The following is a 24,172-nucleotide window of genomic DNA, read 5'->3' on the forward strand; positions in this document are numbered from 1 at the left end:
CCTGGTGGAAGTGAATTTGAGAAGAGGTCTGAAGAATGAATCAGAGTGAGACAGGAAAGTGGAGGTGGAAAGGCATTCTTGGAGGCAAGACAGTGCATGGGTGCACTGGAGAAATTTGTGAGAAAACAAGTGCTTTTCCTGGAGGTCTGAGAGTCAGCAAGGTGAAACTACTGCTCTGAAGGTCAACGCTGTAAGTCAATGTTGGATACCTGCTCTACATTCAGCCACGTAGAGGGTACAGAGGAATACCAGGGAGCTCTTTGCAATCAGAATGCTTGACGAGCACCATCCAATTGTGGAGCCCAGAGAACGAGGTTATCTGGGGAACCTCTGCCACTGGAGGCAGCTTCGTTGTGAACACCTCCAGCAGCCAAGACCTTTCTACCTCTCAAGGCAGCCACACCATAATAGCGAGAGTGATTTCCTTAAATTGAAAAAATGGCCTCTCTAATATGTCTCCCCCTGACCACCGTAGTTTTCCTTTTAGAGGTAGTTATACAAAAAGGGTCTAGAGCCTTCTCCATGCAATAGCCCCTCAAATATTTGAAGACAGTGCTCATGTTTCACCTCCACTCCAACCCGAATCTCTCCTGTTCATTCTTTTGTTTGTTTGTTTGTTTGGAGGCAGAATCTTGCTCTGTCACCCAGGCCGGAGTGCAGTGGCTCAGTCTCAGCTCACTGCAACCTCCGCCTCCCAGATTCAAGCAATTCTCCTGCCTCAGCCTCCTGAGTAACTGAGATTATAGGCACTCACCACCATGCCCAGCTTTTTTTGTTTTGTTTTGTTTTTGTTGTTTTTTTAGTAGAGATGGGGTTTTGCCATGTTGCCCAGGCTGGTCTCAAACTCCTGACCTCAGGCAATGCGCCCACCTCGGCCTCCCAAAGTGCTAGGATTACAGGCATGAGCCACCGAGCCCAGCCTGTTTGTTTTTGAGATGGAGTCTCACTAATTCTGTCGCCCAGGCTGGAGTGCAGTGGCGTGATCTTGGCTCACTGCAACCTCCACCTCCCAGTGGAGTTTCTCCTGCTTCTCCTGCCTCATTCTTCCTGATTCTTCCTCATTCTTCCTGATTCTCCTGCCTCAGCCTCCCGAGAAGATGGGACTACAGGTGTGCATCATCATGCCTGGCTAATTTTTGTATTTTTAGTAGAGACAAGGTTTCACCATGTTGGCCAGGCTGGTCTCGAACTCTTGGCCTCAAGTGATCAGCCCATCTCAGCCTCCCAAAGTGCTGGAATTACAGGCATGAGCCACAGCACCTGGCCTCCTTTCCATTCTTGAACATGTAACACAACTGAAGTATCATAGTGGACAATGCCAAAATGCGGGCCAGACCACACATTCTGGAAGGACTTTGTTATTTAGTTCGTTTGTTTTTTGAGACAAGGTGTCGCTCTGTTGCCCAGGCTGAGTGCTGTGGTGCAGTCATGGCTCACCGCAGCCTTGACCTCCTGGGCTCAAGCAATTCCCTGCCTCAGGCTCCCAAGTAGCTGGAACTACAGGCATGTGCCACCACACCTGGCTAATTTTTTATTATTTATAGCGACAGTGTCTCACTATGTTGCCCAGGCTGGCTTTAAACTCCTGGACTCAAGCGATACTCCCTCCTTGGCCTTCCAAAATGCCAGGATTACAAGCATGAGCCACGGTGCCTGGCCCCTGGAAGGACTTTCAAAGTAAGATGTTATGGGCTGGAGTTACCAAGAAGGGCCATATTGCAGAAGAAGAAAACTGTCTTGGTGAGATTCGAGGAAAAGGGAATTGGATAAGGGAGTAGAAATGGCATTCCAGGAGGAGGATAGAGCCCAGGCAAAGGCTTGTCTTTAATGCCAATTTGTTATGTTTAGTAACCTTGCTTTCCCTTAATATAAATTAGTGTATTTCCTATATTAACTTTAGGAAATGCAGATAAGCAAAGGGAAGAAAAGAAAAATCACCTACAATTCCACTACCACCCAGAGATAACGCCCCTAGTGTTTTCATCTATATCCATGAAGACACGCAGTTTGCTCTGTGTGTGCAGGTGTGCGTTTTAGCCAGGGTGGTACTGTACATAGTTTATGTTATGCCTCTTTTCACTTAAAAAAATATAATGAATCTTTACCAGGTCACGAAACATTTTTCTCCAGCATTATTTTGGAAGCTGCATTTGTCTTGCTTTGGGTGGACATACTACTATTTTTTTAACCCAACCTCTATTGTCAGACATGGAGGTTGTTTTCATTTTTTTCTCCGTTTTTTTTTTTTTTTTTTTTTGAGACAGAGTCTCGCTCTGTCACCCAGGCTGGAGTGCAGTGGTGCAATCTCGGTTCACTGCAACTTCCACCTCCCGGGCTCAAGCAATTCTCCTGCTTCAGCCTTCCAAGCAGCTGGGATTACAGGTGCCCGCCACCACGTCCGGCTAATTTTTGTATTTTTAGTAGAGACAGGGTTTCGCCATGCTGCCCAGGCTGGTCTCGAACTCCTGATCTCAGGTGATCCGCCCACCTTGGCCTCCCAAAGTGCTGGGATTACAGGCATGAGCCACCACGCCCCACCCATTTTTTTCTTAAACTGTTAGAAATGAAGTCTGGGTGTTCCCACATTCCTTAGCAATCCTGGTGTCTTCCTTCCCATTAATTCCTACATAACCACAGGCCCTCGAAACTACAGGACGCCCATTTCCTCCATCAAGTTCCTTCTTCCAGTGCTTCTGAGAGGCCCCACTTTCATGTTCCACAGACCTGTTGGGCTGCATCTTGTCCTCTCGGCCAGCCACATGGGACCAAAGCCTGCTCTTCTCCCTAAGGGTCCCTTGTAAACTGTTTTTCTGGCTGTAGCCTCCCCACACCACCTTGTCATCAAAGTCATCAAAAACCCTCTATCCATCATGGTTCATTCAGTAGCACAGAAACCTCTCCAGTCTTTCAGACCAAGGGACTTTAATGTAAAGGAGCTCATCACCCAGAGGATGAAGGAGCTGGGACACTAATCAGGACAGACAGTTCAGAGATTTCCCCAAAGCAGGAAGCTGTGCCATCCTACCAACTGAAGGGAAAGATGAGGGGAGAAGGTGTTGCCAGAGCCAGGAGCTGGCCTCCAGACAGGAACAAGAAAGACATAGGGGGTTGCCTGGCTGATGGACTGTCCAGAGGGAGCGGGAGCTGCAGAGGAGATACAGCCATTGCTGGGGAAGCCACTCAAAGCAGAAAACGAGGGGAGAAGTACTCTGATCTCTGCCTCCCCAGTCTTCCCCCAGGGACTAAACCTATCAGAAAGCAGTTAATAAAGGAGTCTGGAAAATGTAGTTTCCTGCAATTTCAGGAAATGACTGGCATAGGCCCTACCTTAATTCCTCCAAAGCACAGCTTAGATTTGGCTGTTTTGTCAAACCAACTTTAGCAATCAGGGCTGATAACAAACAATTACAATTCAGGAAAGAAAAACTTAAACACGGATCCCAGGATATCACAGCCCATTACATCCAACCCGTTGGCAGGATCCCTGCTAAAATTTCACTTGCCATTGTGCGCCTGGGGCCAGGCAAACTCTCCCCAGGGGCAGGATCCTCCGATCGTGTCCACCCTGACCAGAGTCCAGGCCCCAGGCCCCTTCAACCTTCTCCGGGCCCTGCAGGAAGGAGAAAACTATTTCCTAAATACCTGTCACTTCGTTCACACGAAGCTTGTGTGCAGATCCTGCCCCACATGGCAAAATGATGGGAGAGCAGCCTGAATCTTCATCGTCCCGAACCAAAGGCCCATTCATGAAGTTCAGCCCCATCTCTAGCACAGCAGAAAGAATCACTAAGGTTTGAGTTCCATTTTTTTTCTAACCTTTTGCAGATCCTAGACCCAAAGACTCAAGGTAAGAGTGGCTGGGCTTCCTCACCCCCAACGGCCTCTCTAGGGAAGAGCTGTTCCCAAGCCCACCCCAAGCATGGGGACCTGCCTTGATATGGAGGATCAAGGAGGAGCACCAGGTGCCCTCAATCTCCTCCTGCCAGAAAAGCAAAGGAGTCACAGCTTTTCCTTTGCTGCAAGAAACATTCTGGTACTTTTTATTCCCCCCTCTCTTGTCCAGTTATTTTCATCAGGGTAAATCCCCTAGGAATAGAATTATTAAAGCAAAAGATAGGTATGTGGTGTAGGCTTTTGATCCACAGTGCCAAATTACTTTTTGATAAGGCTGCATATCGTGGATTATTCTTGCCTTTTCTGCCCCTCAGCTCCTTGATAAACCACTTGGGATGAATCAGCCACCGGACCAGATAAACAAGCCAGCCTGTTACTACTGCTGTTTTCTGCAAGTTGGAAGGGAACTCCCTTAGATCCCGCCCAGAACCTGGAATTCCAGAGCACACAGAGCCAGGACACCTTTGTACCCCTGCTCCCCACCGGCTCAGGTCCCACCCACCCCCTTCTCCCCGCCCCATGCCCGGGTGGAGCCAGCTGCCAGGGCACCAAGACTCCCAGCCCTCCCTCTGTGCACAGCAGACTAGAGGCCAAGGGAGGGCTCTGTGCCGGCCCTGATGAGGACGCTGCTGACCATCTTGACTGTGGGATCCCTGGCTGGTGAGTGCCCATCTACCCTGTGGTCAGACCTCCCTTATCCCAGGGGCCAACGATCAGGGTCATCTCCCCAGCACCCTCCCCAGCCCCAGCATAGCCAGTTTCAGTTTCTCCCCTGCTAGGGCTGAGCAGGGTGCCGGGTGTTCACGGAGAAGCAAATGCCCAGCTTAGTCTGCTGGGGGCGTGAGAGGGTGCCTCAGACCCTGGGTTCTTCCAGGGACCCAAAGGACCCTCAGGTCTTGGGGGATATAGCCAGCTGTCTGAACTGGGGTGCTGGATCACTACACCTCAGTGAATGGAGAATTGGCCTGGAGGAGGCAGACATCCTTCAGTCCCTCAAACGGTGTCGGCACAGGTTGTACCATCCCTTCCTCTGCCTCTCACCTGGGACTGGCCTGATAGGGGAGGCAGAGGAAGGACGGGGGGAAATGAAGCTTGAGTTCACCATTGCCTCCCTCCATGTCCCTGCAGGGCCTCTTTGGCCCCTTTTGTTTTCATAGATCTGAAAGACCATTTTCTCCTAGAGTGGCCAGTTCTGCTACATTAATAGGTCTTAAGACACAGGACTCGTTTGGAAACAGGTCTTACGGGCATAGTGTTCAAAGCCAATAAAGTGAGCCCGGGGGCTCATCGTTATGGAGAACGTTACATGAGACCCTAGACTCTGTCTCTGCTCTCCTGGTGCATTGCATGAAATTCAGGGAACTTCCTTAGGAAGTCAAAGCACGGTCCTGATTGAGGATGGTGAGCAGGTATGGCCTCGGCCAGGCCCTCCTTGTTCAAGTGCAGGACGAGGCCCACGAAAAGGCAGAGCTTCCCACCCCCTCTGCCACTGTCCCGCCAGGGCTGCCTGCGTCCCCAGGGCTTCCAGCTCTGTGGGGCCCCTCCAGTCTGCTTCCCGGCATCAGGCTGGGCGTTCCAGGAAGATGTGAGGCACCCCCTCGAGGCCCCAAGACACGTCCCTTTAGACCCTCAGCCATACTGGTTAGAAATCCTAGAGGCTCCCAGCCATTTGAGATGGGGGACCCCAAGAAACAGCCCTTAGGAGATTGTCAAGGGTCAGTTGCCTCGCGCTGCACACCCCGGGTCCTCACCCCCCCAATCTTAGGCTGACTCCAGAGCATGTGGAATCGTTTCTTGTTTGTGTATTTTTCCTTAGCTTCCCAGCTGGTTGACAGAACATTGTTTTCCCACATGAATGTGAAAAAACAAGTTGCCTTTTATAAATCCGCCAGGCTGCCAGGCTCCACACAACACATGTCTCCCCAGATTTCACAATATAGACTTTCACCCGGGAAGTGCGGAAGCAACACAGGCTGAGGAATGGATGATAGATTTGAGGAGGAAAAGGAGCGAAGAGGGCGGGAAAAGAGGGGGAGATCTTGTTAGTCCCTGACACCCCTAAAAGAGAGGAGCGGGCCTAGGTTCACTTACCCCACTTCATGAAGCTAACTGCAGTTCCCTCCTGAAAAGTGGTGCCAACCTCCACGTAGCCCAGGGTCCTTTGCTTTGGCAACATGCCCCCACCTCAGCCACCAGCCTCCTTGCAACCCAGATGGGCCCTCTATTTCCCACTCAGAACACTGACCTCAACCAGCAACGTTCCCGCTGCAGACTCTACCCCAAGCCTTGATGGAGCCTGGCTTCTCAAATCCCACCCTCACCCTTCTGCCCTGACTTACCACCCAACCAGACGCCACTGTTCAGGTCTGACCTTGACTCCTCAACTTTAGACTCAGCCCTGAATCCAGGACCCCTCCCTCCAGAACTGACCCCAATTCCACCCAGCCTCACGTCCAAACAAGATGTCAGCAACATCCTAAGGCTCCACGGCACAGCCGTCACCTTGCGTAGAGGCAGTAGACCCCTCCCTGCGCCATCCCTAAGGCCCCAATCTGGGAACTCCAGGAAGCCTGAAGACATTTTGCAGCTGCTGGGCCAGAACCCAAATTCAGAGAGGAGGGCAGCCTTCGAGGTTAGCCAGAGGATGTGCAAGCAGGGTCGGACCATTCTTCCCTGTCCCCATCGGTCCTCGCCAAGCCTGAGGACCCCTCTCGTGTGTAGAGTTGGAGTAGGGGGATCAGTAACCGTCTGCTCCCTCACACCTTGGGCCCACTGGCAGTCGTAGTCGTGTCTGGGGAAGGAGGGGCACAGACATATCCAAGACACACACCCAGGCCGCAAGGCCTTGACCCAGCTGGGGCTCTCAACATTTTCCCACCTGTTTATTTCCCACGCCAGCCGGCCAGGGCCTCCGAGCTCCGAGCCAGCTGCCAGCTTGGGCCGCCATTTTCCCGCAAGCTCCTGCTCTCCACAGCCCAAGCCTGGGGGCCTGAGGGAAGGGTTTTATAAGTTAAGGACTCTGTTTACAGTGCAGATTGCTTCAGAGGCTGCAGCCCCTCCCCAGTCCCTTCCTTGAGGCTCAGGCCCTCACTGCCCTTCCCTTACCAGAAGCAGAAGTGGGCTGGACAAAGACCTAGCCTGGAAGAGAGGGCTGTGGACTCTTCAAGGGCCAGCTTCTCTCCTCCTCTCTCTTCTCCTTCTCCCTAAATTCATCCCTTTATCAGGTGCTCAGGTCCCTGAAGCCCACCACCCTCATCTAAAAGCGTGAACAAGACAGCCTCCTCCCTACAGAGCGAATGTCTTCCCTTCCCGGGTCTCCTCCCTTCAGACTCAACACATGTACATAGGGACCTATTAGACACTAAACACATTCACAGACACCACCCTGCTCTATCTGCCCCACAACCAGTCTAGCACTGGGATGAATATTGTAGGTTCTTCACATGCTAACTGTGATGCTGGGCAGCAGCTCTCTCTGAGCCTCAGCTCATTCATCAGATTGGGATAGTGATAGTGGGCACGTTGTTGTGAGGATTTAATGAAGGAAGGGACTTGCCTGAAAGAGGCTGTGCACTTCACAAATGCCAGTGGCTGCTGTTGTCATTGTTGCTTGTCTTTAGGTAAATCAAACTATATCTATTTTAGAGATGAGGCAATTGAAGTTCTCGTTGCTTAAACAACTTTCCCAAGGTCACCCTGCCCACGTGTGGGCTCAGTCAAGAGCGCCTCCTCCACCATTGCTTCAACTGATCAACTTGGGGCAAGTTACTTCTTACACATTTTAGTTACATATCTCTAAAATAAGGGTGAGGACACCAACTTCAGGTTGTGTTAAAAAGTGAATGAGAGACAATACCAAGCATCGATGGGGATGTGGAGAAATTGAACCCCTCAAACAATGCTGGTGGGAATTTAAGATGGTGCAGCCATAACATCCTGGACAATATATGAGACCCCATCACTACAAAAAATTTAAAAATAAATTAGACGGATGTGGTGGTGCATGGTTGTAGTCCCAGCTACTCAGGAGGCTGAGGTGTGAGGATTGCTTAAGCCCAGGAAGTTGAGGCTGCAGTGAGCCATGATCGTGCTACTGTACTCCAGCCTGGGGGACAGAGCAAGACCCTGTCTCAAAGACAAAAAAAAAATGGTGCGGCCAGTTTAGTTCCACAGTTCTTCAAAAGGTTAAAGATAGAGCTACTATATAACCTACCAAATTCCACTCTTAGATATATACCCAAGACAACTGAAAACATATGTCCACTTATAAAATTGAATACAGTGTTCACAGCAGCATTATTCATGGTAGCCAAAAAGTAGAAACAACCCAAATGTCCTGATGAGTGGATAAACAAAATGTGGTATATCACACAATGGAATATTATTCAGCCCTAAAAAGGAAGTACTAATCCATGCTACCATAAGTGTGAACCTTGAAAACATTATGCTAAGTGAAAGAAGCCAGCCAAGGCTCTATTTATATAAAAAGTCTAGAGTAGGGACATTCACAGACACAGGAAGTAGATTCGTGGTTGTCAGGGGTTAGGGGAGGAGAAGAATGGGTGGAGTGAGTGCTAATGGGCATGCAGTTTCTTTCTGGGGTGCTGAAAATGTTCTGGAATTAGATAATAGCGATGATTGCACAACATTGTGAAAATGCTAAGAAACCATTGAAATGAACACTGTAAGGTGGTGACGTTTATGGAATGTGAATCACAGCTCATTGCAAAGCAAAATGGCTGAGAGTGGATGGTTGGTTAGAACAGCGTGGGGAGCATCTTCTCTTGCTGGTGCATTTGTAGAAGGCTGGGGGCCGGGGTCTCCCTACTCACCCACCAGGCTGGCATCTTGAAAGCAAAGGCACTTTGCATGAAATTTATATGGGGCAGGACTCTGACTGAGCCCACACATGGGCAGGGTGACCCTGGAAAAGCCCCTGCTCACCCTCCTCGCACATTCCTGCAGCTCACGCCCCTGAGGACCCCTCGGATCTGCTCCAGCACGTGAAATTCCAGTCCAGCAACTTTGAAAACATCCTGACGTGGGACAGCGGGCCGGAGGGCACCCCAGACACGGTCTACAGCATCGAGTATAAGACGTAGGCTTCACTCTTGACCCCACCTCCTTTGACTGCTCTGAAGCCAGCCCCTCTCCAAGGAATTCCCCTCCTCTCCGTATGTTCCCATGTCCCCACCAGGACTGGTGTCACACAGCCCCTTCCAGATAAAGCTTTGCTCCTTTATGTTTCTTTTGCAGAGGGAGAATAATATAAGGGTACAAAGTACAGGTGATAGGGTCAGGCTGTCTGGGCTTAAATGCCAGCTCTTGCCTGTATAACCTTGGGCAGCCAGGTGACCTCGCGAAGCCTCAGTTTCTCCACCCACAAAGTGAGGACAATGATAGCACTTTCCTCACAGGGTTGTTGGGTGGGTTGAACAAGATAAAGTCATTAGCACTTGTGCCTGGAAAATTATAAGCTACCAATAATTATTTTATTATTATTAGTGAGACCAGGTCAACAGAAGATGCACCCAGCCCCTGTAGCCCACACCTGTTCCTGCTCCTCTCCCTCCCATGCAGGTGAGGAGGGGTGGCCTGGGCTCAGGAGTCCTCAGACCTGGCTTCCACTCCTGGTCATGCCACATTGTCCTGTAGCAAGTCACTTCCCCCTCTCTGAGCCTCATTTCTCTCGTCTGTAAAATGGGGATAACAGGGCCCACATCAAAGGACTATGGTGATGACGAGCCCAGAATGTGGACTCAGACTGGCTGGGTTCAAATCCTGGCTCTCCACATGCACACTTCAAACACATGGGCAATTTACTTCTTTGAGCCTCATCTTCTTTATTTGAAAAATAAAGAGAATAGACTGGGCACAGTGGCTCACACCTATAATCTCAGCACTTTGGGAGGCTGAGGCAGGTGGATCACTTGAGGTCAGGAGTTCGAGACCAGCCTGACCAACAGGGTGGCCATACTGTCTCTACAAAAATTAGCCAGGCATGGTGGTGCACTCCTGTAATCCCAGCTACTCGGGAGGCTGAGGCAGGAGAATCATTTGACCCCCGGAGGCAGAAGTTGCAGTGAGCCAAGATCGCACCACTGCACTCCAGCCTGAGTGACAGAGCAAGGTTGTGTCTCAAGAAAAAAAAAAAAAAAAGAAAGAAAGAAAGAAAAGGAAGGAATAAAGAAAGAAAAAGAGAAGAACGTATATGCCTCAGAGGTGAGAACAAAATGAGATCATTCGCATAAAGGGCCTGGGCCACTGAACATGCTAAGTAAATATTAGATCTCCTTGGCATTATTAATAAGCCACAGGCCTAGCGCTGGCCTTTTCATCACCACGGTGACTTGGCCCCTTCCTGGCCCACAGGTACGGAGAGAGGGACTGGGTGGCAAAGAAGGGCTGTCAGCGGATCACCCGGAAGTCCTGCAACCTGACGGTGGAGACGGGCAACCTCACGGAGCTCTACTATGCCAGGGTCACCGCTGTCAGCGCGGGAGGCCGATCAGCCACCAAGATGACTGACAGGTTCAGCTCTCTGCAGCACAGTGAGTTGGAGCCCCTGTGGGTTTCAGGGGAGGGAAAAGGAAAGCGCAGGTGTTTGCGGGGTGGGATGGCCTCTTCTCTTCTGGAGTGGGTGGAGGGTCCAGAAGGGGCTCTCTGCAAGGGGAGGGGGCAGCTGGGGATGTGGCTTTTAGGGAAGTCCCCCACCCCCACCAATTACAGTGTGTTCCTAGCAGGTTTGTTCATTTCTCTCCACCTCCACCCCAACCTCCCTAGTTCAGACCACCTTTATCTTGACCCTCGACTGCGGTCAAGGACACCTAACTTGTTTCCCCAACTCTCCTCTTTACCACCTCCTCCAGCCCATTTTCCACAGAGCATTTAGAGAGATCTTCTCAACACATAAATCCCACCTTCTCTTCTCAGCTTAAAACCCTCGGGCAGCTTCTCATGACTCTAAAAATAAGATCCAACTCCTTGCCATGGCCCACGAGGCCCTGCGTATCCTGGTCCTCATCTTGAACATGTTTTCCCAATGCATCAAGCAGCCAAGCTTCTGACAGTCCCTGCCTTGGGGTCCTTGCTGCTCCCACTCTCTGGGGGCACTTCTGAGCTCTTCACATGACTGGTTCTTTTATAGTCCTCACGGCTCAGCTTCAACATCACCTCCTAAGTCAGCGTCCCCACCTCCAGCCCTGATGACCTGATTTCTGTAGGCCACCATCTGTGATTCTCTATTGCAATACAGGGTTTATTGTCTTCATCGCTCACATCACACGCTGCAATTACTGTGTTTGCTCACATGTGTTATCATCTGCCTCCCCCTCTAAAATGTGAGCTCTAGAACTGCATGTGTGGGCGGCAGAATCCACTGCATTCCCAGCCCTCAGCATAGTGCCTGGCACGTAGAAGATGCTCAATAGCCAGGTGCAGTGGCTCACACGTGTAATCCCAGCACTTTAGGAGGCTGAGGCAAGAGGATCACTTGAGCCTAGGAGTTCAAGACCAGCCTGGGGAACACAGTGAGACCCCATCTCTACAAAAAATTTAAAAATTAGCCAGGTGTGGTGGCACACACTTGTAGTCCCAGCTACTTAGGAGGTTGAAGTGGCAGGGTAGCTTGAACCTGGGAGGTCAAGACGGCAGTGAGCTGGGATTGCCCCCACTACACTCCAGCTCAGGTGACACAGTGAGATCCTGTCTCAAAAAAAAAAGATATTCGGTAAATGAGTGGATGAGTGGATAGCAGTTGCTGATATGGTTTGGCTATGTCCCCACCCAAATCTCATCTTGAGTTGTAGTTCCCATAATCCTGTCTTGTGGGAAGGACCCAGTTGGAGGTAACTGAATGATGGGGACGGTTTCCCCCATGCTATTCTCATGATAGTGAGTACATTCTCATGAGATCTGATGGTTTTATAAGGGGCTTCCCCCTTTGCTCGGTTGTCATTTTCCTTCCTGCCACCTTTTGAGGAAGAACATGTTTGCCTCCCGTTTTGTAAGCTTCCTGAGGCCTCCCCAGCCATGTGGAACTGTGAGTCAATTAAACCTCTTTCCTTTATAAATTACCCAGTCTGAGGTGTGTCTTTATTAGCAGTGTGAGAATGGACTAATACAGTTGCCAAACTCCCTACACAAGCTAAGCATGTGATGATGTTCACCAACTGACTTTATAGTCACACATAGCTTTTTAAGAAAATAAAAAATAAAATTAAGTAAAATATTGTTTTTTTAACCTGGCTTGTTCAGTGAATTCACATTCATTGTAGAAAATGTGTGAAATATAGAAATATACAAAGAAAAATAAAAGTCACCCAAAATAATCTTAACATTCTAATGTAACTGCAGTTACTAGCAGCTGTATCTACTTTGCAATCTGGCATTGCTTTTTTGTCTTAGGTTATTTTTCCCCATATATTGGTATCACGAACATTTACCCATATCATTAAACATTTTGCACAACAAGATATTTCACAGTGGAAAATGATCCATTCTAGGGAGATACTCTAATTTACTTATATGTTTCCCTTTTTGAGGACATACAGCTCAGTTTTTCAATTTTTTTAGCAGCAATGAAGTAAACATTGTTCTGACTCAGATATTTTCAATCTTGGGGGCCAATGGATCATTGAGGTATTTTTACAAATTAGATTCAGGGTAAATGAGGTCCATGAATCCCTGAAGTTGGATGCAGGATTTTTGTATATATACATTTTGGCGGGAAGAAGACCCACAGCATTCACCACATTCTCAAAGGAGTCTGTAAACCAGCAAAGGTAATTTGGTTATTTGGAAAATTCCATCTTGAGAGAGACAGAAGTCTTCAGCCTGATCTTTGAGGCTGCATCAATAGTATTAGGCCCCAAACATTATTTAGGATGTGTAGTTGATGTCATTGACATCCCCAAAGCTGTCATACTCAATAGATGAGGGAGGAAGGGTGCTCTAGGCTGACTTAAGGTGGGGACGCAGGGGGCTGGGACGTGTGGGGGCAAGCCAAAGGCATGACCAAGCTAGGGGACTGGTGCCCCTCACCCTGAGTTCTTCTCATTCACTCTTGGTCATCCCTTTGCCAGCCTGAAACCCAAACACCAGGGCTTGCAGAAACTTTTCTCTTTTCACTGTTTGTTTAGCCGATGCTTTCAGAAGCATAGCTGGCACTGGAGTGGAAGGAGAGAGGGAGCAGTCATTTTCCACTGTCCAGGGTGGCCTCAGACACTACCCACCAATTCTGACTTTTTCTTTTCTCTTTTCTCTCTCCCTATTCCCAGCTACCCTCAAACCACCTGATGTGACCTGTATCCCCAAAGTGAGATCGATTCAGATGATTGTTCATCCTACCCCCACACCCATCCGTGCAGGGGATGGCCACCAGCTAACCCTGGAAGACATCTTCCATGACCTGTTGTTCTACCACTTAGAGCTCCAGGTCAACCGCACCTACCAAATGGTAAGTGTATGTTGCACCCTGTTCTTTCTCTGCCTAGGAAGCCTCTTCTCTCCCAATTAGATCTGAGTTGCTTTAAGAAAAAAAGGGGACATGTTATATAAATTAGCATTTCCCAAAACATGTCCCTTGAGAGGCTCCTTGAAGCCTGGAAAACATCACAAATGACAACTTCTGTCTTGTAGATTCACACACACAATAGCATGCTAAAAGCTCTGAAAAGTCCTGCAGAGCCAAGACTGCACTATCAATTTGTTTAATACAACTTCTCCCAAATTTATTTGACCAGAGAAGCTGCTTCTTTTGCATAATATTTACATTGTTTTTTGTTTAACACCTTCTCAGATCCTGGGGAACAACCTCTATTAATATCTTCAGATGTTCACATTAGAAAACACTAGAATCAATTTCTACTGCTGCAGTTCTTTTTACTAGTTCTCCACTATTTGCAGGAACTATATACAGGCAATGTGGAAGGATGAGTAATAATAAGAGGTGGAAGGCAAGGGCATAAATTCTCAAATAATATATGAATTATTTCTTTTCGTATTCAGAAAATATTTGGTACCCCTTACCCTCAGCATGTGCCACCAATCCACAATTCAGTTAAATGAATATTTATTTCCTACTTTGTGGTTTCTGCATGCAAGGAGCTTATAATCTAGAGGGTGAAAAGGGAGTTAAAGCAAGAATTCAAATAGCTGTAGGTAGAGGAAAATATGGGTATTGGGAGGTGGGGCAGGATGTCAGCACAGCAAGATTTGAAAGACTCCCAGAAAACTTTTGGGAAGCCAAAAATGACATAATATGCGTATATTACCTGGCATGCCGCAGAAATTGGTACTGGCTTCTAGAAAGCCTAATATGCATAATATGCATATTATGTCATTAATATTCATATATTACCTGGCATGCCACAGAAATTGGTATTGGGCCAGTATCAATTTCTGAGGCATGCCAGGTAATACACGCATATTATGTCATTTAATCTTCACCACAGCCTTGTGAGGCAGGTTCAATCATCTCCATTTTCTAGATGAGGGAACCAAGAGAAGTTAAAGTCACTTGCTCAAGATTGTTCAGCAAATAATAGGGTAGACAGGATTCAAATCCAGCTCTGTTTAGCCCACATTTCTCCCACCACTGGCCTGCCTATACTGCCCCACCATGATCAGAGAGAAAAGCAGCAAAACTTAAGCCATTTAAGAAAAAAAGAGACGGGGCCTCACTATGTTGCCCAGGCTGGTCTCAAACTCCTGGGCTCAAGAGATCCTCCTGCCTCAGCTTCCCAAAGTGCTGGGATGACAGGCATAAGCCACCGCACCCGGCCAACTTAAGACATTTTTGAAAAGCACAGAACTGCCCACTTTGACAAGAGCATAAAGACATGTAAAACAGGTTCTTAAAACATGGTCCCGGCCAGGCGCGGTGGCTCACGCCTGTAATCCCAGCACTTTGGGAGGCCGAGGCAGGTGGATCACGAGGTCAGGAGATCGAGACCATCCTGGCTAACATGGTGAAACCCTGTCTCTACTAAAAAATACAAAAAAGTAGCCGGGCATGCTGGCGGGCGCCTGTGGTCTCAGCTACTCAGGAGGCTGAGGCAGGAGAACTGCGTGAACCCGGGAGGCGGAGCTTGCAGTAAGCCAAGATCGCACCACTGTACTCCAACCTGGGCGACAGAGCAAGACTCCGTCTCAAAAAAAAAAAAAAACACACACACACACACACACAAACCATGGTCCCAAACAAACAGCATCAGATTCTCCTGCAGTACTTGTTTAAAATGCAGATTCTTGGGTCCCCTTCCAGTCAACTTCATCAAGTTTTTGCACTTGCAGCCCTGGGATCTGAATTTTAGTGAGCAACCCAGGTGCTTCTTCCCCAGTGCAAAGCTTGAGAACCTCTGATGTAGAGGGACCCCGGGAGATAAACCTCAGAAGACTGGATGGGACTATGCTGTAGAAGGGATAGGGTGGTGGAGGGGACGAATTTTTGTTTCTTTTGTAGTTGGGGGAGCCACTTGAGATTACTGAGCAGGGAGACTCCTTATCACACCTATTTTTTGGTAAATATTTGGGGTCTTATTAAATATTTTATTGTTGATTTCTAATTTAATTCAATTTGTGGTCAGAGAACACATGCTGTATCATTTCAGTCCTTTTAAATTTATCGAGGCTTGTGTTATGGCCCAGCCTATGGCCTGTCCTGGTGGACGTTCCTTGTGCACCTGAAAAAATGTATATTTTGCAGTTGGTTGGTGGAGTGCACTATAAATATCAATTAGGTAAAGGTGATTAATTGTGTTATTCAGATCTTCTATGTCTTTCCTGATTTAGGTGAGAGGTCAATTGGTCGTTTAATTGTTGAAAATAGTAAACTCTCCAACTGTAATTGTGGATTTGTCTATTTTCCCTTTAATTCTGTGCAGTTTTGCTTCATGCATTTTGAAACTCAGTTATTAAATACATATACATTTATGATTGTTGTATCTTCCTGATAGATTGAACCTTCTGTCATATGAATTGTTCCTTTTTATTTGTAGTCATACTCTTTGTATTGAAGTCTACTTTATCTGATATTAATATAGCCAATCCAGCCTTCTTATGGTTTGCATAGTATATCTTTTTACATTCATTTTCAATCTGTCTCTGTTATTATATTTAAAATGTATCTCTTGCAGACTGTTCTGACAGCCTTTACCTTTTTTTGACATTAATTCACATGCCATAAAATTCATTCTTTTAAAGCATACAATTCAGGTGTTATTTGTATATTCACAAAGTTGTGAAACCATCACCCCTATCTAATTCTCTCTTATCAATCTGTCTTCAAGTTCTCTATTTTTTCTGTCATTTCCAAAATGTTGTTGAGATAATTCAGTGGGTTTTTAAATTTCAGATGATAATATCTATAATTTTTCAGTTCTAAAGTTCCTAGCTTTTATAGTTTTCATATTCTACTGAGATTTTCTGTTTATTCATTCATTCAATATGAGCATATTTTGTTTCACTTCCTGGAGCATTGTTATACAGCTGCTTTAAAATCATTGTCAGCCAGGCGAGGTGGCCTACGCCTGTAATCCCAGCACTTTGGGAGGCCAAAGCGGGCGGCTCACTTGAGGTCAGGAGTTCAAGACCAGCCTGGCCAATGTGGTAAAACCCCATCTCTACTAAAAATACAAAAATCAGCTGGGCGTGGTGGCAGGTGCCTGTAATCCCAGCTACTTGGGAGGCTGAGGCAGGAGAATCATTTGAACCTGGGAGGCAGAGGTTGCAGAGAGCTGAGATTGCACCACTGCACTCCAACCTGGGTGACAGAGTGAGACTCTGTCTCAAATAAAATAAAATCATTGGCTGCTAATTCAACATTTTGGTCATCAGGGTCAGTCACTATTGTCTTTTCTCTTGAATATGGGTCGCATATTCTTTCTTTGTATGTCTAACAATTTTGAAATGTATCCTGGACATTATGTTGAAATTACTGTAGATTCTGTTATATTCCTCCAAAGAGTATTGGTTTGGTTTCACCCGGTTTTAGCAGGCAATTAATTTGGCTGAACTCCAAACTCTGAAATCTCTCTTCTTTTTTTGTTTTTTAACTTTATGTGGGCTGCCTGGAGTCTACCCCATTCATGCCTACTTTAGGGGCCAGTCAGGGATTTGAGCAGAGCTTATACACAGAGTTTGGGCCTCCTCCTCTACGATCTTTCCTGTCTGTGCTTTCTCCTCTCATTTTCCAGCTGCTGTGATTATTCCAAGCCCTGCCTTTTGGGTATTCAAGCCAGTGAGAATACAGGGTTTCTCTCTAGGTTTAGCCATTCCACAGGGTATAGACTGAGGTCTGCCTTCAGGCTACAAGACAGTAAAAATGGGAAATGTACCCATTGCCATTTCTCCTCTCTCTAATATGTGCCTGCTTTTATTTTCTCTCCAATGCCTTTAAGTAGTTGTTTTTCATTTTGCTTAGAATTTATAGTTGTTATTTTGGGGATGTTTGGTCCAATAGAAGCTATAAATTACTAGGATTAGAATGAAGAAAGATCAAATATGGAAATGGAAGAGATATCAGGGTGGTAAGTCAAAAGATTATTGCAATGGTATAGGCTGAAATTGAGGGCCTAAACCAGGATGGAGGTAGTGAAAAACTTGGGGAAGGAGGAATCAGGGCCTTGGCAACTCTCCTGGAGTTATGTCTCATGATATGTAATGTGTCCAGTTTCAACCACATAAGTTCTGCAAAACAATAAGTTAAAAAATTTATTTATGTACTGCTTCACTCACTGTCACCACCATCCCCATAAACACACACAAAAGAAAACAATAAATTACCCTCAACCTTGGCCTCCATGTGCCTGAAAAAGAGAAGGCAGAGCTGAAATACAAAGAGCCAAAGAGGAAAATTCTCAGTTTTTGAACTCCCAAGAACACAGGTTCTGGCCCTTTAAAGGAAGATTTCTGGATCCTTTAAGGGCAATTTGATACCAAAGATATGAGAGGGGATTTGTCCAAAATGGCTTCAAGGTTTAGGCCCTGGAGATTAGAAGAAGAGTGATGCTATTATCAAAATTAGAGAATCAAAAACAGATTTGGGTTTGGGGTTTGGGATGGGGCTGACCCCAGAGAGAGGAGGGCAGCATGTTTGGACATGTTGACTTAGAGATGCTCACATGGTACTATTCAGCAGGGAGCTGGCAGGGCCCATCAGAAACTCTATAGCTCTTCCTGAGATAAGTTTGGGAGTTATCCACACATCGGTGCTCACAGCAGCCATGGGTTCAGATAAGATCACTAAGTGGCTGGAGAGTACGTGAGAGAGAAGGAAATGGTTGAAAAGCAAATCTTGCAGAACAACACCGAGGAGCTAAAACCAGTGAAAAACCAGAGAGGTAGGAGGCGAGCCAGACAGGATAACATGTGGCAGCCACGGGAGAGGAGTTCTGGGTCAAAAAGGTGAGAGATACACAGAAGAACGAGAATCAAAACACAGTTCCAGCAGAAGGATTGGCAGATACAAAGAAACAAGGGCCTTCTTATGCAAGGTAGGTGTTTACCTGAGTGGCAGGTATCCAGCATTGATGAACCTGCAGAGCCAGGTGGGCTGCAGAGACAAATGAGTCTGGACTGGAAGCCAGGGACCAGGACTCTATTCTGTAAATATGGGTGAGGCCATCAAAGGCTTTTGAATAGAAGAGCATTATAATGAGATTACGTTTTAGAAAGATCCCTATAAACACTAGGATGAATATGGAAGTGAACAGGGGCAAATCCAGAGATGGGTGACCATGAAAGAGGCTACTGCTAGAGTCCAGGCTGAAGCCTTGAGGCCCAATTAAGGCAGAAGCAATGAGGAAAGAAAGAAAGGAATGGGTGTTCAAAGAGTTTATGATGTTTAACCATGAAAAGGTGAAGGACAAGAGGAATTGGAAGAAGGAGGGACAGTGGGAGCGTGGGAGGGTGGTGGAGGTCATAATGGCAGCTGCTAGTGTGTATAACCACTGCCTATGGGTCAGACACTGTTGCAAGTGAAAGGCACATGTGCTTGGAGACTGATTGGATTTGGGGATAAAGCAGAAGGGAGGGGAATGGAAGCAGAGGCTGAAGACAGACCCATCAGCATCAAACCAGAATCCAGGAGGAGCGAGCAAGCTTCCTTGGGCTCCATGTGGAGATCGGTGTGTAACAGGAATCACGTTGCATTCTCTGTCCAATTCAGCACCTTGGAGGGAAGCAGAGAGAATATGAGTTCTTCGGCCTGACCCCTGACACAGAGTTCCTTGGCACCATCATGATTTGTGTTCCCACCTGGTCCAAGGAGAGTGCCCCCTACATGTGCCGAGTGAAGACACTGCCAGGTGAGTTTGGCTGAAACCAGAGGGAGGTGGGGCTCCCGAATTCAAGCCTTGACTCTCCTCTTTCCTCCCTGTAACCAAGGTGAGACTTGGCAACACTCTAAAAAACCATGGAAGGGTTATCAGTGTGTTATTGAAGTCAATCTTTGTTTATCCTTAAAAGAGTTGGCTGATAAGTTATCAAAGTAAATGTTTGATTCTCACCCTCCAGCCTATGTCTGGATTTCCCCTCTCTGACAGGCCTTGTGTGTACCTTGGCAAAGCAAACTCACCTTAATATTAACCCAGGTGAGATATACTGGAGGGAAAATCTGCAGGGGGGAAGCAGAGAAGATAAAAAGATCCCTCAATATCTTCCAAAGTCAAATAATAATAATGGTATCATGATAACTAGCATTTCTGCAGTGCTAACCGGGAACCAGGCACAACCAAGGGCAAGCCTCATGAACAGTCTATGAAGTAGGTATTATTTTCATCCTCATTTTATAGATGAAGAACCTGAGGTTCAGAGTGGTTAGGTAACTTGCCCATGGCCAGGCACAGTGGCTCACACCTGTAAACCAACACTTTGGGAGGCCAAGGCAGGAGGATCACTTGAGCCCAGAAGTTTAACACCAGCCCGGGCAGCATGGCAAAACCCCGTCTCCACAAAAAAATCAAAAACTTAGCTAGGTATGGTGGCGTGCATCTCTGGTCCCAGCTACACAGGAGGCTGAGGTAGGAGGATCACCTGAGCCCAGGAGGTTGAAGCTGCAAAGAGCTATGTTTGCACCACTGCACTCCAGCCTGGATGACAGAGCGAGATCTTGTCTCAGAAAAAAAAAAAAAGTGACTTGCCCAAGGTCACACAGGTGCTGAGGGATGGAATGAGGCCTAATTCTAGAGGCCATGCTCTTACCACAGAGCTACTATAGATACAGTTGGGTTTTTTGTTTTTTGTTTTTGAGACAGTCTCACTTTGTCACTCAGGCTGGAGTGCAGTGGCACAATCTCGGCTCACTACAACCTCTGCTTCCCAATTTCAAGCAATTCTCCCACCTCAGCCTCCCAAGTAGCTGGGATTACAGGTATGTGCCACCACACCTGGCTAATTTTTTTTTTTTTTTTTTTTTTTTGGTATTTTTAGTAGAGATGGGGTTTCACTCTGTTGCTCAGGCTGGTCTTGATCTCCTGGCCTCAAGTGATCCACCCACCTCAGCCTCCCAAAATGCTGGGATTACAGGCATGAGCCATCGCGCCCGGCCTAGATATAGTTTTGAACCATCTGCTCAGTGAGATGGTCCCTTCCTCTAGCACATTGAAACTTGATTCTCATCACAAGCATCATGATGTTTTTATTAGTGTTTCTTTTCATAGACGGAGGGAAACGTTGTATTGCTCAGAGCTGCAGGTTTAGAGGATGAAGGTGATGGCAGTGGATGTGATAGATTTGGTAAAACAGTCTCCACTTTATCCTCATGTTCAGATTCATGATGTCAGTAAGTGATTTCAGTTCCAACCATGCCAACATTCAGAATAGAGTTGAGTTTGCAAGCTGGACATTGCGTGTGGCACGGTGGAAAGAGAAGTATCGCGTAAGGAATGAGAAGGCACAGTATTAGTCAGATGTCAGCCAACCATGTGCCTGGGGGAGTCACTCAGCCTCTGGGAGCCTGATCCCTCATCTGACAAATAGGGATGCTGATGCCTGGGCTGAGGCGATAATCAGAGGCCAGGCAGCTGCCAGACCTGGGCCCTAGAAAATGACACTCTGGTCCTCAGGTTTGTTTGGAAACTCATCAGTTTTCCAAACAGCCCACAAGAGACTGATTTCTCCACCTGAATCCCAGTGCAACCAGTTGGCAGGGGAGCTATGCCTCATGCAACAGCCAACACTGGCCACTTGCATGGGGCATACCCTTCCTGGGGCAAAGGCTGCTAGGGAGCTCAGAATAGAACTTGGCGAGAGGAGAACTAGAAAAAGGAAACTGACGTTCTGGGGCTAAGCTGGGAGTATTTGTATGATTCATGACCCCCTACCCTGGACTGTCCTAGATAAATCTCACCTGCTCCTGGCCCACGGGCCCTGGCCCACCAGCTTTTTGACAATGTGAAGACCACTCCACCCTTACCCACAACACCCTTCTGTTGCCTTGTCCTTACTTGGTCTTGCTCATAATGGGATACCATTTTTTCCTAAGACTGTCGCTTTTATATTAATCACACTTCCTGGTGGCTACTTCTTGCTGACATACAGAAGCACCTTATCCTTAAAAATATATTTAAAACCATTCCTACATTTATTAGCTTCTACTATATTGCCAAGCAAATAGTTGTGCCAAATGCTTTACATATATTATTTAATCTTTATTATTACATGTAACATATATTATTTAATCTTTAGAACAATCCTGCAAGCTGGGTAGCATCATCCTCGTTTTACAGAGGAGGAACTCTGGCTCAGAGAGGTTAAGCAACTTGCCTGTGACCACACAGCTGCTCGGGGAACCTGATTGATTCATCTGGTTCTGAAGGCTGGGCTCTACCCACCACTTTGCAACTTTGTTTACAGTGAGCCCCCTGTACTGCACACTTCTTCCTCCTACTTCCGTTTCAGAGTGATGCATCCTGCCCTTGATTGTGTATCCTGACGTCTGCATTACTGTCAGAATCCCCTTTACCTACCTCCGTAGATGAACAGGGAGGGTCACAGAGCATTGTCCCAGCATCTTGATGACGGAAGAGGCTCTAAGGGCCATCTCACCTCATATCCTACTTTTACAGATGAGGAAACTGAGGCTTCCTTGCAGAGTGGCAGGGAGGATGAGTTTTGAGTTACACATGTAACTCCACTGAGTAGCTGTGTGACCTTGGTCAGGTCACTTAACCCCTCTGGGACTCAGCTTTGTTATCCATAGGAAGCGAGCATCCCTATCCCTCTGTGTTGTGTTTGATGATGTAGTGAGATAACATAGGTAGAGCACCCAGCTCTACATGATCATACAGATCATGGCCCGTAGTAGAAGTTCAACCACTGCTGGCTACTGTTATTATTAAAGGGTAGACCAGAGAGGGTTGTGCAGCAGGAAGGATGCTCAGCATATCTGTGGCAGAGCCAGGCCTCTAACACCCTGTATTCCTTACTCTCAGGCTGGTGGTGTTTTTATATTCCATCCAGCCTCCCTATGGGTAAAATGGCAATGTATCCAATACACACAGTGTGAAATGGAAATATGTCAAGCCAGAGACCATTCCATGTCCCTATTCTGTCCTGGAACAAAGAGCAGTGGTTTTCCAGGAATGTGATAGACATTCGGGTGGGGTCTTTTTCCTGGAGTAGGGATGGGGGTAACATGTGACAGGAGACAGGGTTTCACCGAAGTAAGAAGCTGACCTAGAGAGGCCCAAGCTCGTGGGCTGGGGGAGGATTGAGGAGTGGGCCAGAAGTAGAGGTGCCAGAAGTAGAGGTTCCAGCAGTACCCGGGGTTCACAGTGATCGCCGAGGTCATTGGAGCTATTGATTAACTCTCCAAGCTGAGGCCTCACAGGGGCCAGGAAGAGAAGGAGGGTGATTAGCAGGCCCCTGGACTGCAGGGGTCTTGACTCTCCCAGTCACCTTCCCTCTGTTGCAAACTGTCAGTTTTACCAAAAACTCCAACAACCTCTTCCTCCATAAGTCCTTCACAAGTGCCACTTGGACTGGTGACAGGAAGTGTGTCCTGCCTGGAACTGGCTGCACCCATCCCAAAGATGCTGAAACACAGGGAGAGGCTCGGGCACTAGAGCCCTAGTCATCCCTCTCCCCTCCATTTTAGACAGGACAGTGCCTTTCCAGGCTCCCTTCTTGACCAAGATCTTCCCTGATGCCCAGCCCCTTATCTTGGTAGGGAGGTGGAGAGGACAGGCCTCCCTGTTTTCACTTCTCCCCTCCCTCTGCCTCTACCCTACCAGGGAGTCAGGACCGACCTTAGACTCAGGCAAGAGGTGCCCTTCCCTGCACCCAGCACTTTAGAAGGCCCTTCTCTGGCCCTGCCCTGGCCATTCCCCTCCTTGCAAGATGAAGACTCCATACAACAAAGGAGGCAGGTCCATCTGGATCCTGTGACCTCCTTTCTAGATCACATTGTGAGTACCTGGGACCCTGAAACTCTCTGTACATATGGCCCAGAGCTTGTGATCCATCTAGGCAGTCCTCTTTTGGGAGTCCTTCCTCATGAAGGCAGACACTGCTGACATGCAGTGCAGACCTTGGCCCAAAGGATGACCAACAGGCGGCTATTTGGGGGGGACATAGATGAGCTCGACCATGAGGGCTGGGGCATCTATACACATGTGCGTGAGGGCCCTGGCAGTGTGGGATGGAGCTGGGCTGGGCTGGGCTGGGCTGGGCTGGGCTGGGGGCCTGCAGTGCGCTGCGGGCTTTCCCTGTACCTCCCCACTTGAGCACAGTACCTAGAGAAGTCCAAGAACTCTGAATTAAAATATGGCATCCCGGGTGGTTGTAAAAAGCCTTTTTGTCAAGGTGGAAGTATAGAACATTTTATTTAACAGTGTAAAAATATAATTTGTGAATTCTTACTATTCAGACATACAATATATGGACTTCCATTTGTGATCTTGCCTTCTGACGGTAGGAGAGGCCTTGCCAGCGCAGCCGGAGAGGGTTTTCAGCATCCACATGTGGGGCCAGACCCAATCAGGCCCAGGCAGAGCCCAGCCTCACACTTCCTTCTCTGGCCCCTTTGGTTTCCTAGACCGGACGTGGACCTACTCCTTCTCCGGAGCCTTCCTGTTCTCCATGGGCTTCCTCGTCGCAGTGCTCTGCTACCTGAGCTACAGATATGTCACCAAGCCACCTGCACCTCCCAACTCCCTGGTGAGCCATCCCCCCGGGGCGGGAGGGAGAGGTCCTTGGGAGGGCCTGGGCTCCGAGGTCCCCAGTTCTCCCCAAAATGCAGGGATCCACAGACAAAGCAGGAGATGGGCCTGCTCTC

At 47.7% G+C, this 24,172-nt stretch overlaps 1 protein-coding gene across 2 annotated transcripts in view; it reads left to right on the forward strand.

Moving 5' to 3' along the window:
* Positions 1-24,172, forward strand: part of IL22RA1 (interleukin 22 receptor subunit alpha 1) — a 36,686-nt gene that overhangs the window by 9,094 nt on the left and 3,420 nt on the right. For both annotated transcript variants that reach the window (XM_054540177.1, XM_024257289.2), the window contains 6 exons: positions 4,209-4,554; positions 8,860-8,992; positions 10,267-10,445; positions 13,173-13,351; positions 19,064-19,202; positions 23,933-24,054. In XM_054540177.1, the coding sequence (XP_054396152.1) occupies positions 4,512-4,554; positions 8,860-8,992; positions 10,267-10,445; positions 13,173-13,351; positions 19,064-19,202; positions 23,933-24,054 (795 nt within the window). In that variant the 5' untranslated portion in view covers positions 4,209-4,511. The remainder of the gene's footprint in view (positions 1-4,208; positions 4,555-8,859; positions 8,993-10,266; positions 10,446-13,172; positions 13,352-19,063; positions 19,203-23,932; positions 24,055-24,172) is intronic.

Source organism: Pongo abelii, chromosome 1 (genome assembly GCF_028885655.2).
Source record: "Pongo abelii isolate AG06213 chromosome 1, NHGRI_mPonAbe1-v2.0_pri, whole genome shotgun sequence".
Classification (NCBI taxonomy): Eukaryota; Metazoa; Chordata; class Mammalia; order Primates; family Hominidae; genus Pongo; species Pongo abelii.